The sequence below is a fragment of the Melospiza melodia genome, unplaced genomic scaffold, assembly GCF_035770615.1.
Source record: "Melospiza melodia melodia isolate bMelMel2 unplaced genomic scaffold, bMelMel2.pri scaffold_28, whole genome shotgun sequence".
NCBI classification, from domain to species: domain Eukaryota; kingdom Metazoa; phylum Chordata; class Aves; order Passeriformes; family Passerellidae; genus Melospiza; species Melospiza melodia.
Window position 1 is genome coordinate 5,585,640 of NW_026948600.1, and position 19,961 is coordinate 5,605,600.

At 45.5% G+C, this 19,961-nt stretch overlaps 1 protein-coding gene across 1 annotated transcript in view; it reads left to right on the forward strand.

Annotated features, from left to right (window-relative positions):
- Positions 1-959: 959 nt before the first annotated feature.
- LOC134433865 (olfactory receptor 14J1-like) overlaps positions 960-19,961 on the forward strand; it is a gene marked incomplete at its 5' end in the record, with an annotated part of 31,571 nt that continues 12,569 nt past the window's right edge. The window contains one exon of the mRNA XM_063182566.1: positions 960-1,412. Coding sequence (XP_063038636.1) covers positions 960-1,412 — 453 coding nt within the window. The remainder of the gene's footprint in view (positions 1,413-19,961) is intronic.

The window sequence follows — 19,961 nt, forward strand, 5'->3', positions numbered from 1 at the left end:
CCTGATTCTAGTTATTGTAAATGGGCTGCAGCTGTGATGTCCTTGATTGGGCAGCAGCTGTAGCCCATGGAGGTAGCTGAGATAAAAGGGGGCGGGGTGGTCAGGGAGAGCCTGGGAGAGGAGCCCTGACCGAGAAGCAACAACACCACTGCTGTGAAGATCTGCCATGAGAAAATCACCAAGAAGGTATGAGACTCATGAAATATAATTATACAACAATATGAATACAACAGGTGGTCACCTTCCACCTGAGAAAGTTTAAATCCCAAAGAAACTCTGAACAGGTCAGAATTACAGACCATCTCTCCTCAGTCTGTATTCATCACCTTGACCCAGGGAACTCACTCTGTTCTCCCTGAGGGCCTCAGACATGCTTATGGTTTGATATCCAAAACTACCAGCAGAGACATGGGGGGAGCTTATGAAGAAAACCTCAGAACTCTTAAAAATTAAAGACAATGTCTGTGTGTTATAGAGGAGGATGTATGGGAAATGGCCTTGATTTTGTTTACAGGTACCTCCCCTAAGTCTTTACTGTCCTTTCTCCATGAACAGGTCCCCATGTGCAGCCCCAGCAAATGTCCAACAGCAGCTCCATCAGGCATTTCCTCCTGCTGGCATTGGCAGACACGCGGCAGCTGCAGCTCCTGCACTTCTGCCTCTTGCTGGGCATCTCCCTGGCTGCCCTTCTGGGCAACGGCCTCATCATCAGCGCTGTAGCCTGCAGCCACCACCTGCACACTCCCATGTTCTTCTTCCTGCTCAACCTGGCCCTCACTGACCTGGGCTCCATCTGCACCACTGTCCCCAAAGCCATGCACAATTCCCTCTGGGACACCAGGGACATCTCCTACACTGGATGTGCTGCTCAGCTCTTTTTCTTTCTGTTCTTCATTGGAGCAGAGTTTTATCTGCTGACCGTCATGTGCTATGACCGTTACATTTCCATCTGCAAACCCCTGCACTACGGGACCCTCCTGGGCAGCAGAGCTTGTGCCCACATAGCAGCAGTTGCCTGGGCCAGTGCCTTTCTCTATTCACTGCTGCACACAGCCAATACATTTTCCCTGCCCCTGTGCCATGGCAATGCCCTGGGCCAGTTCTTCTGTGAAATCCCACAGATCCTCACACTCTCCTGCTCCAAATCCCAACTAAGGGAAGTGGGACTTCTTGCTGTCAGTGCCTGTCTGGTATTCGGTTGTTTTGTGTTCATTGTTTTCTCCTATGTGCAGATCTTCAGAGCTGTGCTGAGGATCCCCTCTGAGCAGGGACGGCACAAAGCCTTTTCCACCTGCCTCCCTCACCTGGCAGTTCTATCCATGTTTATCAGCACAGCCACATTTGCCTATTTGAAGCCTCCCAACATTTCCTCCCCATCCCTGGATCTGGCCCTGTCAGTTCTGTACTCGGTGGTGCCTCCAGTCCTGAACCCTCTAATCTACAGCCTGAGGAACCAGGAGCTCAAGGCTGCAGTGTGGACACTGATGACTGCATGCTTTCAGAAACATTAAACTGCTGGGAAATATCTGCATATACTTTGTAATCAAAGTCATCTTTGCTACTTCTTTTTGGGTAAACTGTGGAGGTTCTTTTCCTTTGTTTTATGTTTAAATATAGTCCAGAAAAAATGTCATTGTTTCTGCCATTTCCCTTTTTTTTTTTTTTTCTCTCCAACTTGCCTGTGGTCACAGACTGTGTCAATGAGGGGCTGCACTCTGGGTGACTTTGAAGTAAATAAAGGAACTCCCAGCCAAGTTTTCTGTAGAGATGCCCTTGTGTTGCCTTCTCTGGAGCTGCAGCAGCAATGTCTGTGTGCAGAGATGGGGGCAGATCAGTGCTGGCCCAGCAGCTGTGCCCAGCAGCAGCAGCAGCAGCACTTGGTGTTGCCAGTGCTGCTGCCGTGGCCCTGCCCCACTGCCCTGGTGGCCCTGTTGTTGCTGCAGGGCCTGAGTGCTCTCAGGGCCAGGCACGGCCCTGGGGGTGGCAGTGCCAGGGCTGCAGCAGGGACAGGCGATGGGCACTGCTGGGGCAGTGCTGACGCCTCAGGCCAGGGCCTGGCGGCTCCAGGCTCCTTGCCCAGGCTCTCTCAAGAACATGGCCAGGCCAATGCTCAGCACAGAAAACCCCTGTGAGCAGCCCCAGGCTGGCCGTGGGCAGGCTGGGGGCAAACAGCATGGCTGGGGCTCTGCAAGGGCCCTGGGGCAGATGGGAAGGTGCAGCAGAGCAGGGGCTGATCCATCCCAAGTGCGCTGCACAGCTCAGGGCAGTGTCCCAGAGCGTCCTGATGGAGCTGCCAACAACATCCCCCCTCTGCAGCCCTGGCCTCTCGCCCAGCTCACACAGGTGCCCCATCCTTGCAGGCACAGACACGGCAGCACTGGCTCAGCAGCCCCTGTTTGCATTGCACACAGCAGGGGAGTGCCCCCATGCTGTTGCTGTGGGGACATGAACCTGAGGGAGCACAAATGCCATCAGCCCCTGGGGCCAGCAAGGGCTGGGGGACACCAGGGAAACCGCTCAGCTTTGTCCTGGCCTCTGCACTCAGCCAGAAAATTTGTTCCCATCAGCTGGGAGTTTCCTGGGCCACTGCAGATGCTGTTGCTCAGAGCCAGTGCTGCCTGACAGCCACCCCCAAACTACCCTGAGCATTTCCTTTGCTTCACCTTTGCTTTCTTTACTCTTCCTGATACAAATTTCTTCTAATTCCCCACCCCAGGGGACCCAGAACTCGACACAGCACTCGAGGTGCTGCCCAACCAGTGCCCAGCACGGAGGAAGAATCCCTGCCCTGCTCCTGCTGGCCACACCATTCCTGATCCAGCCAGGAGCCATTGGCCTTCTTGGCCACCTGGGCACACTGCTGGCTCATGCCCAGCCTGCTGTCCATCAGTCCCTGCAGGTCCCTTTCTGCCTGGCTGCTCTCCAGCCACTCTGTCCCCAGCCTGTAGCACTGCAGGTGTTGTTGTGGCCAAAGTGCAGGACCCTGCACTTGGACTTGTTAAACCTCACCTTGTTGGATTTCGGCCCTGGATCCAGCCTGTCCAGGGCCCTGTGCAGAACCTGCCTACCTCCATCCTCCATCAGATACACACTCACACCCAGTTTGGTGTCATCTGCAGATTTGCTGATGTTGGACACAATCCCCTCATCCAGACCATTCCATGCAGACATTGGAATCCATGCTGGCTGGCTCTGATCCCTCGGCCATCCTGTGGGCGCCCTGTGATGGCACTCAGGGTGATCTGTTCCAAAACCTTGCCAGGCACCCAGGTCAGGCTGAAAGGCCTGGAGTTCCCCAGATCCTCCTTCCCACCTTTCTTGGGGGCGGGCTCACCTTGGCACCTCCAGCCCTCTGGGACCTCCCTGCTGAGCCAGCACTGATGGTAAATGATGGAGAGCAGCCTGGGGAGCTCATCCACCAGCTCCCACATCCCCCTGGGATGGATCTCATCTCCTCCCAGAGACACCTGTGAGTATCTGAGTGGCTCAGCAGGTCACCAGCTGCTTCCTTCTGGATTACAGGGGCTGTTCTGCTCCCTGTGCCCATCCACCAGCTCAGGAGAACACTTTTCTTGAGGAGAACTTGACTTATTCTTGAAAACTGAGGCAAAAAAGGGGTTAAGTACCTCAGCCTTTCCCTCATATTTGGTAACCACATCTCCCCTAATAATGAATGGAGATTGTCCTTGTACCTTGTTTTGCCATTAATGTACTTATAGAAACATTTTTATTATTCTTCACAGATGTGACCTGGTTAAGTCTTAAGCTTTCACCTGTATAATTTTCATTTTGCATGAGCTAACAACATCCTTAAACATATCCTGAGATACCTACCTCTCTGTCCGAAGGTGATGCATGTTCTGTTTTGTCCCAAGTTCCTGCAAAAGGCCCATCACATACAGAATGTCACCTGTTGGCTAAAGCACGCCTCAGAGGAGGAAAATACAAGAGTCTATAAGTTAAAAGAGGGAAAGCAAGCTAGGAAAGTAAAAGAAGAAGAGGCTGGGAAGGCTAACAAAAATTGGGACCTCCTTGACCACTTACTTCACCCTACCCTTGCAGTACCTCAAATCCTTCCTCCAATTCTTCTTGCTGTGGACCCAATTCCTCCTCCTCTCCCAGCTGTCATTCCTTTACCACCTCCTAACCCAGTTATACCTCCAACACCTTCCCCTCTACCCTCTCCTTACTCTCTTTACCCTTCACTACTGTTCCCTTACCTCTGCCATCTCATGCACCCCTAATTCACCAGCAGGTTCCTGCTCTGCCTCCCTCAGCACAAATGAGAAGCCAAAAAACATCTCAGAATCTCATGCCCAAGAGTGAAGTTAACCAGTCAGCCTCCACAGCTGATGTTGTAACACCCGGTCCAAAGTGGGTAAAGTGGAAAAATTGTTCCCCCTCAGAGAAGTTCCCATGGGCAGGGTGGCCAGTGAGATAGGATTTGTAAATGCTCCCTTGACTGCATCCAAATTTAGGAATTTTAAGAAAGAATTGCAAAATTTAGTGGAAGACCCAGTAGGAATAGCAAATCAAATTAATCCATTTTTAGCCCCCAATATTTATACATGGGGAGAATTGAACTCCACCTTTAACATCCTATTTTCCCCAGAAAAGACTCGATTAATAAGAACTGCAGGAATGAAAATTTGGGAGCAAGAAAACCAACCCAGGCCCCCAGGTGACAAAAAAAAATGCCTTTAGTGGAGCTAGCTGGGACTCTAATCAAGAAGAGGGGAGAAGGAACATGAGAGATTACAGGTCCCTAATGACCAGAGGGATAAAAGAATCAGTCCCTAGAGGGAGTAATACCAGGCTAGTGTTTGACGGCACCCAGGAAAAAGATGAGACCCCAGCACCATGGCTTAATAGGCTAAAGCAAAACTTCCAGATTTACTCTAATGTTGACCCAGACAGCCCAGAAGGCCAATCTTGGGTTCCCTGCAGTCGGGGATGACCCCAAGAATCCTTTTTTCTCAGCCTGATGTTTCCAAGAAGGAGTCTGAATTCTTCAGCTCTGGTTTCCAAGGTTGTTTATTGTTTCTTATCTATAACATTTTTTCTCTGGCCTGCCAAGATGTTTTTAGCAGGTCAGACAGAGGCACACTCCCCATCCCAGGGCTGGTGTCTACATTTTATACTATGAACTACGTGTACTTTATTTATCATTATTTCCCAATACCTATCACCTATGTTAGACAGTCTACTTCTACTCTAAACCAATCCTAAAATGCCACCATCACCAAGAACATGGAGACTAAGAAGAAGAAGGAAGAAGAATAGGACAACACCCAAGTCCCTCCATCTTGCCTCCTAGACCTCTATATAAAAATCCCCAAAATACCATTTTATACCCTCTGACAGATTCATTATCATTCTACTTAAATTTTGTGACTTGTAATTCTTCATACAAGGGTGGTAATTTGCTCCATGGGTTAAGATCAAAATCCCAGGCGTCTTTGGCTTCCTGCCAGGACTCCCCAGGCCCGCTGCCAGGGATCCCCAGCCCCCTGCCAGGGGCACATGTCCTCCAGGGCACCCAGAGGTGTGTCCTGGGTTCCGACAGGCCAAGTCCTTCTCAAGGTACAATTTGTCACTACATCCTGGCAAGATATCAGATGAAAGTTAGAAAGAATAGAGGACTGGCAGGAAAAAAGTATTAATGAACTGCTGTGAGAAGCCATAAGAGTATATATAGGAAGAGAAGAAGAAAAGACAAAAAATTAAAATTATGGCAGCCATAGCCAGAGAAAGTGTGGGAGCCAGTAGAAATACACGCCAGTAGAACCACTTAGAAGAGACAAAGGTTTTATTGGACCAAAAGGGGCGAGGGCTCTACTCAGTGACAAATATTGTTATTGCTGTGGAGAGAAAGGACACCTAAAGAGAAACTGTAAGAAACTCCAATTAGATGAAGCCATAGCCTGGGAGCAAGAAACTCTAGAGAACATCTTAAGAAGTGACAAGAAATATGCGGAATAGGGGTGTCAAGGGTTGTATGCCCTGGGGAATTTAATGAATCATCTAGAAGAGCCCTTTGTAAATTTTGAGATTGGTCCCCAGAATGATGAATTTGAAGTTTTAGTTGATACCGGAGCAGACAAGTCATATGTGACTAAAATACCAACAGGAATCACAGTCGGTATAAAGGTCTGCAAAGAATGAGGGGCCAAAGGAGAACCATTGGAGGCCCAGATTATAGAAGATGTAGAAATTAGAGGAAATTCAAGAGAGCTAAGTTCATTTACATCCCCAAGTTATGTTGTGATTTATTAGGATATGACTTACAAATCAAATTGGAAATTGGAGTAATGCCAAAAGAAGGAAAAATGGTAGTACAAATAATGGTCTTAACTAAGGGAGACATAGATGAAATGTATCCAAATGTGTGGGTGGGGGAGGGAAAAATTGGTTGTTTGAATATTCCACCAATAGAAGTAGAGCTGCAGAAAGACATCTCCCCCATTCGGGTAAGGCAGTATCCAATTTCCCCAGAGGGAAAGAAAGGACCAGCCCCAGTAACTGACCAGCTATTAAAAGAAGGATTTTAGCACCATGCATGTCTCCACATAATACTCCCATACTAGCGTTGAGAAAAGCTGATAGAAGTTAACGATTAGCACAAGATTCAAGAGAAGTTAATAAAAGAATGGTTGTGAGGCACCCGGCAGTACAAAACCTGTAAACCCTTTTAAGCCAAGTACCTGAGGAGCATGCATGGTTGTCAGTCATGGATTTAAAGGATGACTTCTGGGCATGTCCTCTGGCTGAAGAGTGCCGGAACTGGTTTGCCTTTGAATGGGAGGACATTAAAAAGAAAAGAAAACAGCAACTAAGGTGGACAGGTCTTCCCCAGGGGTTTAGAGAATCCCCGAATCTTGTTGGCAAGCTCTAGAACTCCTAGAACAGTTTAAACCTGAGAATGGGGTAAATATTTTACAATATGTTGATGATTTACTTGCATCAGAGGGAGAACAAGACAAAGTTAGAAGTTCTAGCATAGAGTTCCTAAATTTCTTAGGGGAAAAAGGCCTAAAAGTATCACAAAAGAAACTGCAATTTGTGGAACAAGAAGTAACAGATCTAGGACATATAATCACCCAAGGGTATAAAAGGTGAAGCCCCAAGAGAATGTTGGGAATTCTGTCCATCCCTACCCCAAAGACCAAAAGAGACATTAGAAAATTACTAGGTTTGTTTGGGCATTGCAGATTATGGCTTGATCAGTATATTAAGAGTGTTAAATTTCCATATGGCAAATTGAACGAATCAGAGCCTGTAACCTGGAACTCAAATGACAAGAACAGCTTCAGAATTTGAAAATTAAATTGTCCCCTGCCCCTGTACTGAGCCTATCAGACCTTAAAAAGATCTTTGACCTATTGGTAAACGTGGAAGAAGGGATAGCTTGCGGAGTCCTTACACGGGATTGGGGAGGATGCAGGAAGCGGTCGCATCTCTCTCCAAGTTACCAGATCCAGTAGCCAGAGGGTGGCCAGCCTGTGTGCAAGTGATAGAGGCAACAGCCACCCCAATAGAAGATACACAGAAACTTACCTGAAAGGGGAAGATCCGGGTTCATACCCCACACAATGTAAAAGCTGTTTTAAGTCACAAGGCCCCTCAGTGGCTAACCGACTCCCAAATACTAAAGTATGAAGTCATCCTAATAAGTACCAAGGGCCTCGAATGTGTCACTTCAAAATGTTTAAATCCAGCCCAGTTCCTCACAGGAGAGCTGTTAACAGACCTGGAGCATGATTGTTTTGAAATTATTGAAATGCAGACTAAAGTGAGAGAAGATTTAGAAAAAGGGCCCGTCCCATATGGGAGAATTTTATTTACAGATGGATCATCACAAATGGTTGCCAGTAAACAGGTCTCAGGGTATGCAATCATAGATGGGCAGAACATGCAAGTTGAGGAAATGGGAAAGCTACCCTCAAATTGGTGTGCCCGGTGCTGTGAAATCTGTGCCCTTTACTAGAAAAAGACAAAAGAACAATCTATACTGACTCCCAGTACGCATCTTGGATTGCCCATACATTTGGAAAAACATGGGAAGAACAGGGTACCTTAATTCTAAAGGCAAAAATTTAATACACGAAGAGCTAAGAAAATTAGTAATAGAGTCCCTGAGGACACCAACAGAGATAGCCAAAGTTCACATAAAAGGACATCAAAAAGGGGACACCCTTAAAATGAAAGGAAATTGATTAGCTGATCAAGTAGTGAAAGAAGTAGCCTTGGAACAAGGTAGTCGAATTAAAATTCTTAAGATAGAAGGAACACCTAGTGGGGAAAGAACAGAGGAAAGACCCACCTTTGATGAGAAAAAATTAAGAGAGTTAGAAAATATGAGAGGACAGCAAAAAGAAAATGGAGAATGGTGGACCTCTGATGGATGGCAAATTTTAAATAAAGCTGTAGCCCGAAAGGTGATGATGGAGTTACACGAGTTGACCCATTGGGGAATACAAGGCTTATGTGACCACTTTCCAAGGGATCAAATGTGCATGGGAGTACGTACCATAGCAAAGGCAGTTACCAAGGGACGTTTAACTTGCCAACAAATTAATCAGAAATTATTGAGAAGAGTACTGTCTGATCTGGGGGAAGAGAGTTGTCCTTGCGGCCGTTCCAAAGCGTGCAGGTAGACATCACAGAAATGTCCCCTGTTCAGGGACACAGACACTTATTAGTGACCGTGGATCACCTCACCCATTGGGTAGAGGCGTTCCCGACCAAAACAGAGACAGCCCAAGCAGCCACAAAAGCAATCCTAGAAAACATCATTCCCCGATATGGGTTGATAAATAATGTCGATTCTGACCGAGGTCCACATTTTGCTGCCCAAGACTTAAAACAAGTTGTTGAAGCCCTGGGAATGAAATGGAGGTTGCACAACCCATTGGCATCCCCAGAGCTCCAGAAGAGTAGAAAGAATGAATAAAACCATCAAAAACACGATAACTACATTAGTTACAGAAAGCCAGATGAATTGGCTTAAATGTCTACCCTTAGCACTGTTACAAATAAGAACAAGGCCTCAAACAGGTATAAGAGTCTCACCTTATGAAATGATGTTAGGACTCCCCTTCTTGACAACCCTGTATAGCACGGGAATTTATCCAGAAGGAGAGACAGCCACACAAAAATAGGTAAAGGCCATAGGAAGGAGATTCAAAGATCTTAGGAAAAAGGGCTATGTCCTTCAAACCTCTCCCTTAGACACTAAGGGACATAACATCAATCCAGGGGACTGGGTGTTACTTAAATCATGGAACTCTGCACCTTTAACCTCTGAGTTTGAAGGTCATTTTCAGGTCCTACTCACCACCAATACAGCCATATGACCCAAGAGAAGGGGTGGACACATATAACCCAGACTAAAGGACCTGTACCACCTCCCACTGAAGAGTCAAAACCAACCACATCCCCTACTAAGTCTTCTAATGAATGGATTGTGACTAATCACTCAGGCAATCTAAAGCTAACCCTCCAGAGGAGACCTAAAGACTATTGGAGATTGTCTATAGTCAAAAACTTGTTAAGAACTGTTTAAATAATCAAAACTTGTTAAGAACTGTTAAAAATTGCAGTTAATGTTATTTATATTTTACTTCTGAGTTTGAAAAGTAGATACTTTCCTGTTGCATGTATTATTAGTTAGTGTTTATTAAAGAATGAAGAATTTTTTGTTTGCGTTGGAGCCTTTGTTTGTTTCGGCGTATGTTATGATTTTGTAGGATTAGGCATAAGGTGTATTATGATTTTGTAGGATTAGCATAAAATCATACTATTATTTTGTAGGGTTAGGCATAAGAGTAAATACCTTGTTATTTGTTTGGTGTGAGTATTTTATCTATAATTTTGGATACCGAAAATTCTTAAAGTCATCTGACCATTGAGTTCAAGGTTTTTAGATGAATGTTTTTGTGTTAAAAAGTTAAAATACCCCAGTTTACTCCAATCTTAGTGTATAAAGTAATCTCCTACAGAACATCCGTCAGGGCAAAAATAAATTAGTAAAGAAAAGTCAAATGTGTTGACACTGAGAGAATAAAAACTCTGTACTGAAACCAATGAGCTCTTCCATAGGAGAAAAGCATAACCAGGAGGCAAGGCTGGGTGAGTCTACATTCCGCCTAAAACCAGCCACTCCAATCACTGGGTGCAGCTCAGTAATTGTAGAGTTTAGGGGAATGCCTCATACCAGACTCCTGGGAATGCTCTTACTAATCTTACTTGTTTAACATCACACTGGGAAGTCAGAAGAGCCCATGTGCTAAATGTTACCACCCCCTTTACAGAGGGGAAGAAACCGGATCTTTAATACGAGTACATACAAATTTAAACCTAAACTGTGTCAACCTCTCTCTGTTAGCAACCTGTCAAGGGCACGGGAAGACTTATTGGATTTCACAAAATATAGAATGACTGCAATGACTGCTTGGGAAGCATCCTATAGCAGATGCTTGCCTTGGCTTTGAACATAAGTCCAATCAAAAACGCACAGCAAACTTAATAAAAGAGAAAGAAGTAACAACATCAGTAAATGAGAAAGAAGACCTAGAAACATCTCATGGGAAAAACTTATTCATAGATTTAGTGGAAAAGATCAGGAAAGAGTTACATTTAACTAATTGCTGGATCTGTGGAAATACACAAATGGCCGAAGTCTGGCCTTGGGAAGGGATCAGCTTAAGACCAATAGAAATCTTAAAATGGACACAAACAAGACAAAAGGTACCAGCTATTGGACAAAGAGGAAAAGAATGGTGGGAATTGAAGTCTAAAATAATTGGAGAAGAGTAGTGTATATCTACGAAAGGGAAAATGTATAAAATGTATAAATTTATAAAACCCCAGTAGGAGAAATATCCTGTAAGAGATATTTAGAAATAAAACATCCAGTAGCTGGGTAGGTCCCTAGAGAACCCAATAAATACTGGAAGTATTATTTATTTTTTCTGTATTGGAAAAACAAATATTATTTATTAAATAATAAACAATACCATTTTAACTTATTAATTTTAATTTTTATTAAATAATGAATATCATTATTAATTTATTAAAATATTATTTATTAAATAATAATAAGTAATATTAATTTATTAAAATACTATTTTAATATTATTATAATAATAATAAAATAATATTATTATGTATTAATGTTACATATAATATTAATATAATATATACTATAACATATATTATATTATATTATATTATATTATATTATATTATATTATATTATATTATATTATATTATATTATATTATATTATATTATATTATATTATATTATATTATATTATATTATATTATATTATATTATATCATATTATTATATATGATAATATTGATTAATATATATTATATATATCATATATATTATAATATATATAATATATACTATATTATATTATATTATATTATATTATATTATATTATATTATAATTGTATAATATATATTATGTATTATATAACATATATATTATATATAAAATAATATTAAATGTATATAATATATATAATTATATATATTATATAATATATATAATATACATTAATTAATATTATTAATATTAATTACATATTAGTTATATATAAGTTATATATAATAATACTATTAATTAATCAATATAGAATCTATTATATGTAATACAATATAATATAATATAATATAATATAATATAATATAATATAATATAATATAATATAATATAATATAATATAATATAATATAATATAATATATGTTATGTTATGTTATGTTATGTTATGTTATATATTAATATAATAATAATAATAATAATAATAATAATAATAATAATAATAATAATAATAATAATAATAATAATAATAATAATTTAAAATAATAAATTTAACACTGAAAATCCATTGGGAAGAAAGAAACAGGCTGTATCTACCGAGAAGGATCTAAACTCCATGAGTGTACTGGAAAAGGAATAAATAAAGGAATAAATAAAGGAAGAAATAAAGTAATAAATAAAGAAAGAAAGAAAGGAATAAGAGGAATAGACCCATTCTGGGGAGTGAGAGAAATATCCAAGTACTGGGAATTTCCAATGACTCTCAGTGATGCTTCCTGGAAAGCTCCAGAAAACCTGGTTTGGATATGTGGGAATGTGGCTTACACTGAATTACCCGGGGAGTGGAGCAGCACTTGCACTATCGGAATTATTAAAGCGTCATTTTTCTTACTCCCAAAAGAGTCTGGATTTAACCTAGGGGTCCCAGTATGTGATTATTTCAAGAAATCTAGCTGACCAAAAAGAAACTTAATTGAAATTGGAGGAACACAGACACGGAAAAACACAGTATGGAACCCCCAGGAAATAATTTGCACTCATGGATCGGCAACCCGGGCTCAAGATGGGTCCTGGGGACACCGGACCCCAATTTATATGGGGTTAAATCGGATTCTGAGATTACAGGCAGTACTCGAGATGGTATCGAACCGAGCCTGTCTAGCTTTAGACCACATAAATGACCAACTATCCCAGACTAGAACTGTAGTGTATCAAATCACACTAGCAGTAGATTATTTATTAGCTGATGATGGAAGCATACGTGGAAAATTTAACTCCTCTGAGTGCTGCTTAGAAATGGATGACTGCAGTGAAGTCATTAGAAATATCTCAAAGGAAATCTGGAAGTTAGCTTATGTTGGAACACCAGAGTGGACCCCTACATTCGATACCAGCTGGTGGGACAATTTCTGGTCATTAAAAGGAAACTGGTGGGGAAAAAAAACCTTTTTCATCTTATGTGAAATTGCTGGTTTGATCCTCCTACCTTGCATGCTCCCCTGTATAATCCGAGTTGTAGCATCTGCTGTACAAGCAAGTGTAATGATACCAAAAGAGCTTAATAAAAAAGAAGTAAAAGTAATCATGATAATGAATGATCAAGAACATGAAGATGCCAAGCAAATTTACAACCAATATTAAAAATTGTACTTTCAAGAAGAAACAATTGCTAATTGATGCAAGCTTGAGCCCAATCGAACAATTAGAGGGGGAAATTGTAGAGAATACATTGTTAAGGGAGTTGATATAAAGTTCATTGTTAAAGGAGTTAATATAAAGTTCCAACGTTAGTCATAGATTGTTTGTTGAATGTTTAACAGTTATGTCAAGTTCCAATGCTAGTTAAAGGATTTATAATTATGTAAATCCCCTCACTGTAAGGTGTTCCCCCCACTGCTCCTGTCAGCGTTCAGAAGCACATAATCACGAGAGTGATTCTATGCAGGTGCTTTTATTGAGGAGCTCTGAATGTCAGGGTTACAACCCCAAATCTGTCTCCGACATGCATTCGGGACAAACATGTTTTTATAGTCAATCCTTATATAACTTTAATGTTAATTATTAAACTTATATTGTTCTATTGTATACATAGATTTCAGCCAAGCATGGGCTCATCGTGACCCCCCCCCAAACATCTAACATAGTTTCTCAGAATTCTTCTAATGATTATACAATAATTGTATTTAATTACTAAACAATCATCACATCTACCAATTATATCTTTTATCATATACTGCTTACACAGGTGCAAATTCACATGATCTGGCAAACACAAAGCCTAACATTTCCAGAGTCTATTTTAACATTTTTCTATGGCCCCACTATGTCTAGCTTCTTTCTAATTCCCCGAATTTTATGATTTTAGAATCTTTTACTATCATTCCCACTCCCATCTAAATTGTTGAACTGCCCAACACCATAAAGAAGAGGACTGTGTCAGATAATAACCAAATATGAAAATCCCAGAAGACATAACAGAAAAGAATGACCTAACAAAAACCCCTAGAACAACAAGCCGCCATGCAAATGAAGAATTAAATTAACGCCTCTAACCAGAGAAAACATAACACAACATCAGGACTATGGTCAGAGCTTTTGCCTTCGTCACCCTAACCAGAACAGGCCAAGAGCAGCACAGGGACCATGGACCTGAAACCAACAGTGGCTACCCAGAGACTCTTGAAAGGAGAGAAAACCCAGCCAAGCCAGGCCTTGCTCAGCATTGCAGTTCCCTGCTCAGAGCCTTGGGCTCCCTGCAATCCTGCCCTCAAGGATTTGCTCTCACCAGGCCCTGGGCAGCCTTGGGCACTCCCTGCCCTCGCTGGGGCCCAGCCATGCTCCAAGGCACTTGGAGTTTTGCTGCTGACTCCTTGAGCAGCTTCTCCATCCTTCTCTGCGTGCCTGAGGCTCTTGGAGCCAGCCCCAAATCCACCGTGGGGCTGGTTAAAATATAGAAAGGCCTCAGGAGTTCTTGGTCTCCCTTCCATTGTCTTTGAGTCTACAGGGCTTGTGCAGGGATTGGAGTCAGTTTGGAGTTCTTTTCAGGAGGAAGATTCCAATGTGCACCTCATGATTTTTCTTTTCAGTCAACGGAATATTTTTTTTTTGTTTTCATTTCAGAGAAGAAGGGACAGAAGCATTTCCCAGGTGATCTTGATGCTGAATGTCTCCTTAGGAGGTCTGGGCAGGGAGAAGAATGAGTCCCTTGCAGGCTGACCCTGTCTGGACAAGCTGCTCCTCACCCCCAACCTCACTCTGTCTGACATGGCCCACCGGGGACTGACATCTCAAAACACATAAAAAAATGAAAGTATTTTTCCTTATAAAAAATTTTAATTAATAAATAAAGTTATAAACATAATATTCTAATTTATAATTATATTTTTATTATTTTTATCACATTAGTTTTATATTTTCCTTTAAAAATCTATACATTTTTTAGCAATAAAAAAAAATTGTCTCTCATGCTAAGAATTCCTTTCATTCATTAATTAATTTAATTAATTAAAAACACAATTCCTTCCATAAATTAATTATTATTTCTTGGCGACTTATTTCTTCCTCTTTATGGTAATTAGTTATATTTGTCGTCTTTTTATCATCTTTTTTATCATCTTTTTCATCTCATCTTTTTCTCACACAGGGTCAAGGGGCAGCACTTTGGGGTCCCTGGTGACATTTCTGGGGCACATTTGGGGCAGTTTTGGGTCTGGAGAGGGAATTCAGAGAGAACTTGAGGGTCTGGAGGACACTTGGGGGAGCCGGGTGGGCACTTGGAGGGGCACTCAGGGATCCCGACGGAGAGTTCGGGGTCCGGGGCAGCACTTGGGGATCCAGGGGGGCCCTTGGAGGTCAGGGAGGGGAATTTGGGGCCCTTCGGGGTCCGGGCGGGCCCTTGGGGGAGCTCTGACGGGATTCTCTTCAGCGCGGGGGGTGATGGGAGTTGTATGCGCAGGTATCATACGATTTAATAGGGCCGCGGAGCATCACGGGAGTTTGAGGCGCCACTACAATGACTCTCGGTGGGGCGCGGGCAGGACGGGAGATGAAGTCCCGGCTGGAATAGCGCCGGACGTGCGCCGCGAAGCATGATGGGAGCTGAAGTCCCGGAAGTGGCTCGATCACGATGTTTGGGGGTCCGCCACGACTGTTAGGGGACACTTTTGCGTCCGAGCCGCGACTTGAAACCCTCTCGAGAACTTACGGGGAGCTCTAACCGGACTCTTTAGGGCGCTGGGCACGGCAGGAGTTTTAGGCGCGAGACTGTGTTCCGAGGGGCTCTGGGGCCGCAGGGGATGAGAGGAGATGAATTTTTACAAGTGGCTGTACCGAGCATCTGTGGGGTCAGGAGGACTCAGGGGGTCCGGGACGCTTTCGGGGGCTCCCTAATGGGCGGTGAGGGGGCATTGAGGGATCGTGGAGGGTCTGGGGAACACTGATGGGACAGACGGGGGCGATCCTGGGGTACTGTGGAGCGCGGGGCATGACGGGCGTTGTAGTCCCGGCTCCAATGGGGCTTAATGGGGCCGCGGGGTGTGATGGGAGTTGTATGCAAGGAGAAAATATGGTGCCTTTCTGGGCACGGCCCCTAGGCCCAGATTCCTAGTGATGATTGGCTGGGAACGGCGATGGGTGGGAGCCTCGGCAAATAGGATGTGGCGGAGGCGGGAACAGCCAAATCACCCTCCTACAGTCCTTCCAGGGACAGTCCAGCCCATTCCAGTACAGACCAATATAACCCCACTACAGCCCATTTCATTCCAAGTAGAACCCAGTTCAACCCAGTGGCCCTCCAGTCCCTCCCAGTGCAGCCCTGTCTGTCCCAATACACCTGAGTTCATTCCCAGTCGTTCCCAGTTCCTCCCAACCTGATCCATATGATGCCCCAGTGTCCCCAGTTTTCTCCGCAATGCCACCAGTGTCCTCAGGTTGTCCCAGTCCTCCCCAGTGACACTCCCAGTATGTCCCAGTGTCTCCCACAGCGTTCCCAGTATGTCCCAGTCCTCCCCAGTGTCACTCCCAGTATGTCCCAGTGTCTCCCACAGCATTCCCAGTGTTCCCAGTATGTCCCAGTCCTCCCCAGTGTTTCCAAGGACAGTTTCATTTCTCTCGGTGGCCGTGGCAGCCAAACCCAGCAGTGGGGTCAGTGCAGTGCCCATGGCCACAGCCCCTTGCAGGGGCCCAGTGCAGCTTGGGCTGATGATCCACCCTCACAGCTGGCCCAGGGCAGCTCTGCAGTGCCTTTGGTGGCACCTGGGGCTGGCACACACCTGAGCAGTGTGTCTGTTTGCAGTGAGAAACTCAGGAGATTCAGATTGCTTCAAAAAAACCCCAAAAAAGTGAAAACTCCTCTCAGGCTGGGTGCAGCCAGCTCTGCAAGCACAGCAGGGCCCAGGGCAGTGAGGACAGACAGGATGGGGCTGGGCAATGTGGAGCAAGGTTGTGCACACTGGGTCAGAGCTCCAGGCACAGCTTCTGTGAGCAGGCCAAAGCTGCTGAGGAGAGACCCTGGGTCAATATCAATCACAGAATGCTGCAATCACCTCTGGTCTAAAGAGAAATTTAATCAAAGACACCGTTTAAAATGGGAATGTATATTTTCTTACTGCTCTTTGAAATCTTTCTCCATGATTGGACTTGGAAAACTTTAATGACCCTCTCAGGGCTTTGCTGTTGTTTACATCAGACTCAGTCTTTGAGAGTCAATAACACAAAGCTAAATTTAAACTCCAAATTTTCTTGAAGTTTTAATGTGTCCCACTGAGGGACACCACTGGGAAAGTGTCCCCAGGTTCCAGTTAGAGCAGAACACTGGAGGCAGTGATGACAGCTGGGGACAAACAAGGCAAAGGTGTCTCTGGTGCTGAGCAAACCTGGATGTGTTTGAGGAATGCAAAGAGCCCAGGCCTGAGCCCCAGCCCCTGGCCAGGCAGATCCTGTCCCTCCCTCCTTGCTCAGGGCTCTTCCTGGGATGGGCACTGGCATGTGGGCATGTTCAATACCAAGGGCAGGAGCATGGGGCGGCCCCTGCCAGGCTGCTGAGCAGGGACAAGGAGGCAATGAGGCCCCAGGCCTGCAAGGGTCACTTGTCCCCTGCTCCTGCCTCAGGCCCAGGCCCAGCAGCCATGGCCAAAGTGCTGCCCAAGTTGGCTCTGGCAGGGCTGTCTTGCAGCTGCTGCCCATCCCTGTGCCCTGTGCAGCCCAGGCTGTCCCACGGTGTCCCTGCCCTGCGCCTCTGTCCCTGCAGGCTGTCGGCATCCCCCGGCTGCCCCACCTGGCTGGGCCCTTCCTTTGCTGACAGCTCTGCCTCCTGCCTGCCTCTGCCTGCCCATACAGAGCCTGGGGCTGATACCAAAAGGGTTCATTCAATTTTTACTGTGCCTGGGAACTTTCAGCACAGGAACAAGGCATGCAGGGGCTGCTTTCCAAGCAAGGATGGTTGGAAGAGAAGAAGAAAACATCTGGCTCAAGGGTGCAGGGATAGAGAAAACAAGGACTGAATCTGGGAACTTGGGGTGGGTTTTATGGAAATGGGCACATTGTAATTCACATTTAGTGACTGTATAGAAGCAACACGCTGGTAAAATTAAATGTCCATGTGAGATTGGGAGTTATCCCTCACTAGAGCTCAGGCCTGAGTAAATGACACCCTCTGAAACAGCAAATTCATGTACAGGTACAAAGCAGCTCTGTGCTCAGTGGAGTGGAGACTGAGGACAGCAGAGGAGCCCTGGGAGGGCTGAAGGGAGGTTTCAGAGATGGTGGATCCTTTTGGCACAATAGAGAACAGCCAGAGGAAGAAAGAATTAATGCAAGGGGCAGATAGGGAGAGCCAGACAGAACCCAAACATAAAGGAATTTCCCTGCCAGGGCAGGGCTGTAGTGCAGCATGTGCCCCAGGAGCCTTTGTGTGGGCAGAAAGAGGCAGGCAGTCATGTCCCTCAGCGGGAGCCATTAAAACTTCAAGAAAATTTGGAGTCAAATATAACTTTGTGTTCTTGAGAAGTTTTTTCAAGACACTCTCAAGGACTGAGTCTGATGTAAACAACAGCAAAGCCCTGAGAGACTCATTAAAGTTTTCCTAGTCCAGTTATGGAGAAAGATTTCAAAGAGCAGTAATAAAATATACATTCCTATTTTAAAGGGTGTCTTTTATTAAATTTCTCCTTAGAGCAGCATTCTGTGATTGATATTGACCCAGGGTCTCTCCTCAGCAGCTCTGGCTTGCTCACAGAAGCTGTGCCTGGAGCTCTGACCCAGTGTGCACAACCTTGCTCCACATTGCCCAGCCCCATCCTGTCTGTCCTCACTGCCCTGGGCCCTGCTGTGCTTGCAGAGCTGGCTGCACCCAGCCTGAGAGGAGTTTTCCCTTTTTGTACTTGTTGCAGCAATCTCAAACTGCTGAGTTTCCCACTGCAAACAGACACACTGCCCAGGTGTGTGCCAGCCCCAGGTGCCACCAAAGCCACTGCAGAGCTGCCCTGGGCCAGCTGTGAGGGTGGATCATCAGCCCAAGCTGCACTGGGCCCCTGCAAGGGGCTGTGGCCATGGCCACTGCACTGACCCCACTGCTGGGTTTGGCTGCCACGGCCACCGTGAGAAATTAAATTGTCCTTGGAAACACTGGGGAGGACTGGGACATACTGGGGAACACTGGGAACGCTGTGGGAGACACTGGGACATACTGGGAGTGACACTGGGGCCGTTGTGGGGAGGACTGGGGACACTGGGGCAGCCTGTGGACTGCATTGGAGGGAACTTGCAGGGACTGGGTATAAACTCGGGTGTATTGGGAGGGACTGGGCTTTACTGGGAGGGATTGGAGGGGCACTGGGGTTGAACTGGGTTCTACTTGGGATGACGTGGGCTGTACTGGTGATGAACCGGGCTGTACTGGGAGGGATTGGAGATGTTGAATGGGCTGTTCCCGCCTCTGCCGCATCCCATTTGCCGAGACTCCCGCCCATCGCCGCCCGAAGCCAATCAGCGCCAGAGATCGGAGACTCGGGGACGGTGCCTACGGTAGCCACAACTCCTATCATGCCCCGCGGCCTCATTGAGCCCCATTGGAGCCGGGACTACAACCCCAGTCATGCCCCGCGCTCCACAGAACCCCGGGATCCGCCACCCCTTTGTCCCTTAAGTGTCCCCCAGACCCTCCAGGATCCCTCAGTGTCCCCTCAGCGCCCATTCAGGTCCCCCCAAAAGCGTCCCCGGACCCCCTGAGTGCTCCCAACCCCACAGATGCCCGGTACAGCCACTTGTGGAAATTCATCTCCTGTCATCCCCCACGGCCCCAGAGCTCCTCAGAACACAGTCCCACGCCCAAAACTCCTGCGGTGCCCCGCGCCCTAAAGAGCCCTCTTAGAGCTCCCCGAGCTCCCGGCAAGTTCTTTCGAACCGTTTACGTTCCTCCGAGGATCTCAAGTCGTGGCTCGGATGCAGAAGTGTCCGCCAAGTGCCTTCCCGAACCGCCAAACAAAGCGTTGGAGCCACTTCCGGGACTACGGCTCCCATCATGCTCCGCGGCACATGCCCAGTGCTCTTTCAGCCGGGACTTCATCTCCCGTCATGCCCCGTACCTCCACCGACCTCTATTGCAGCTGCGCCTCTAACTCCCCTT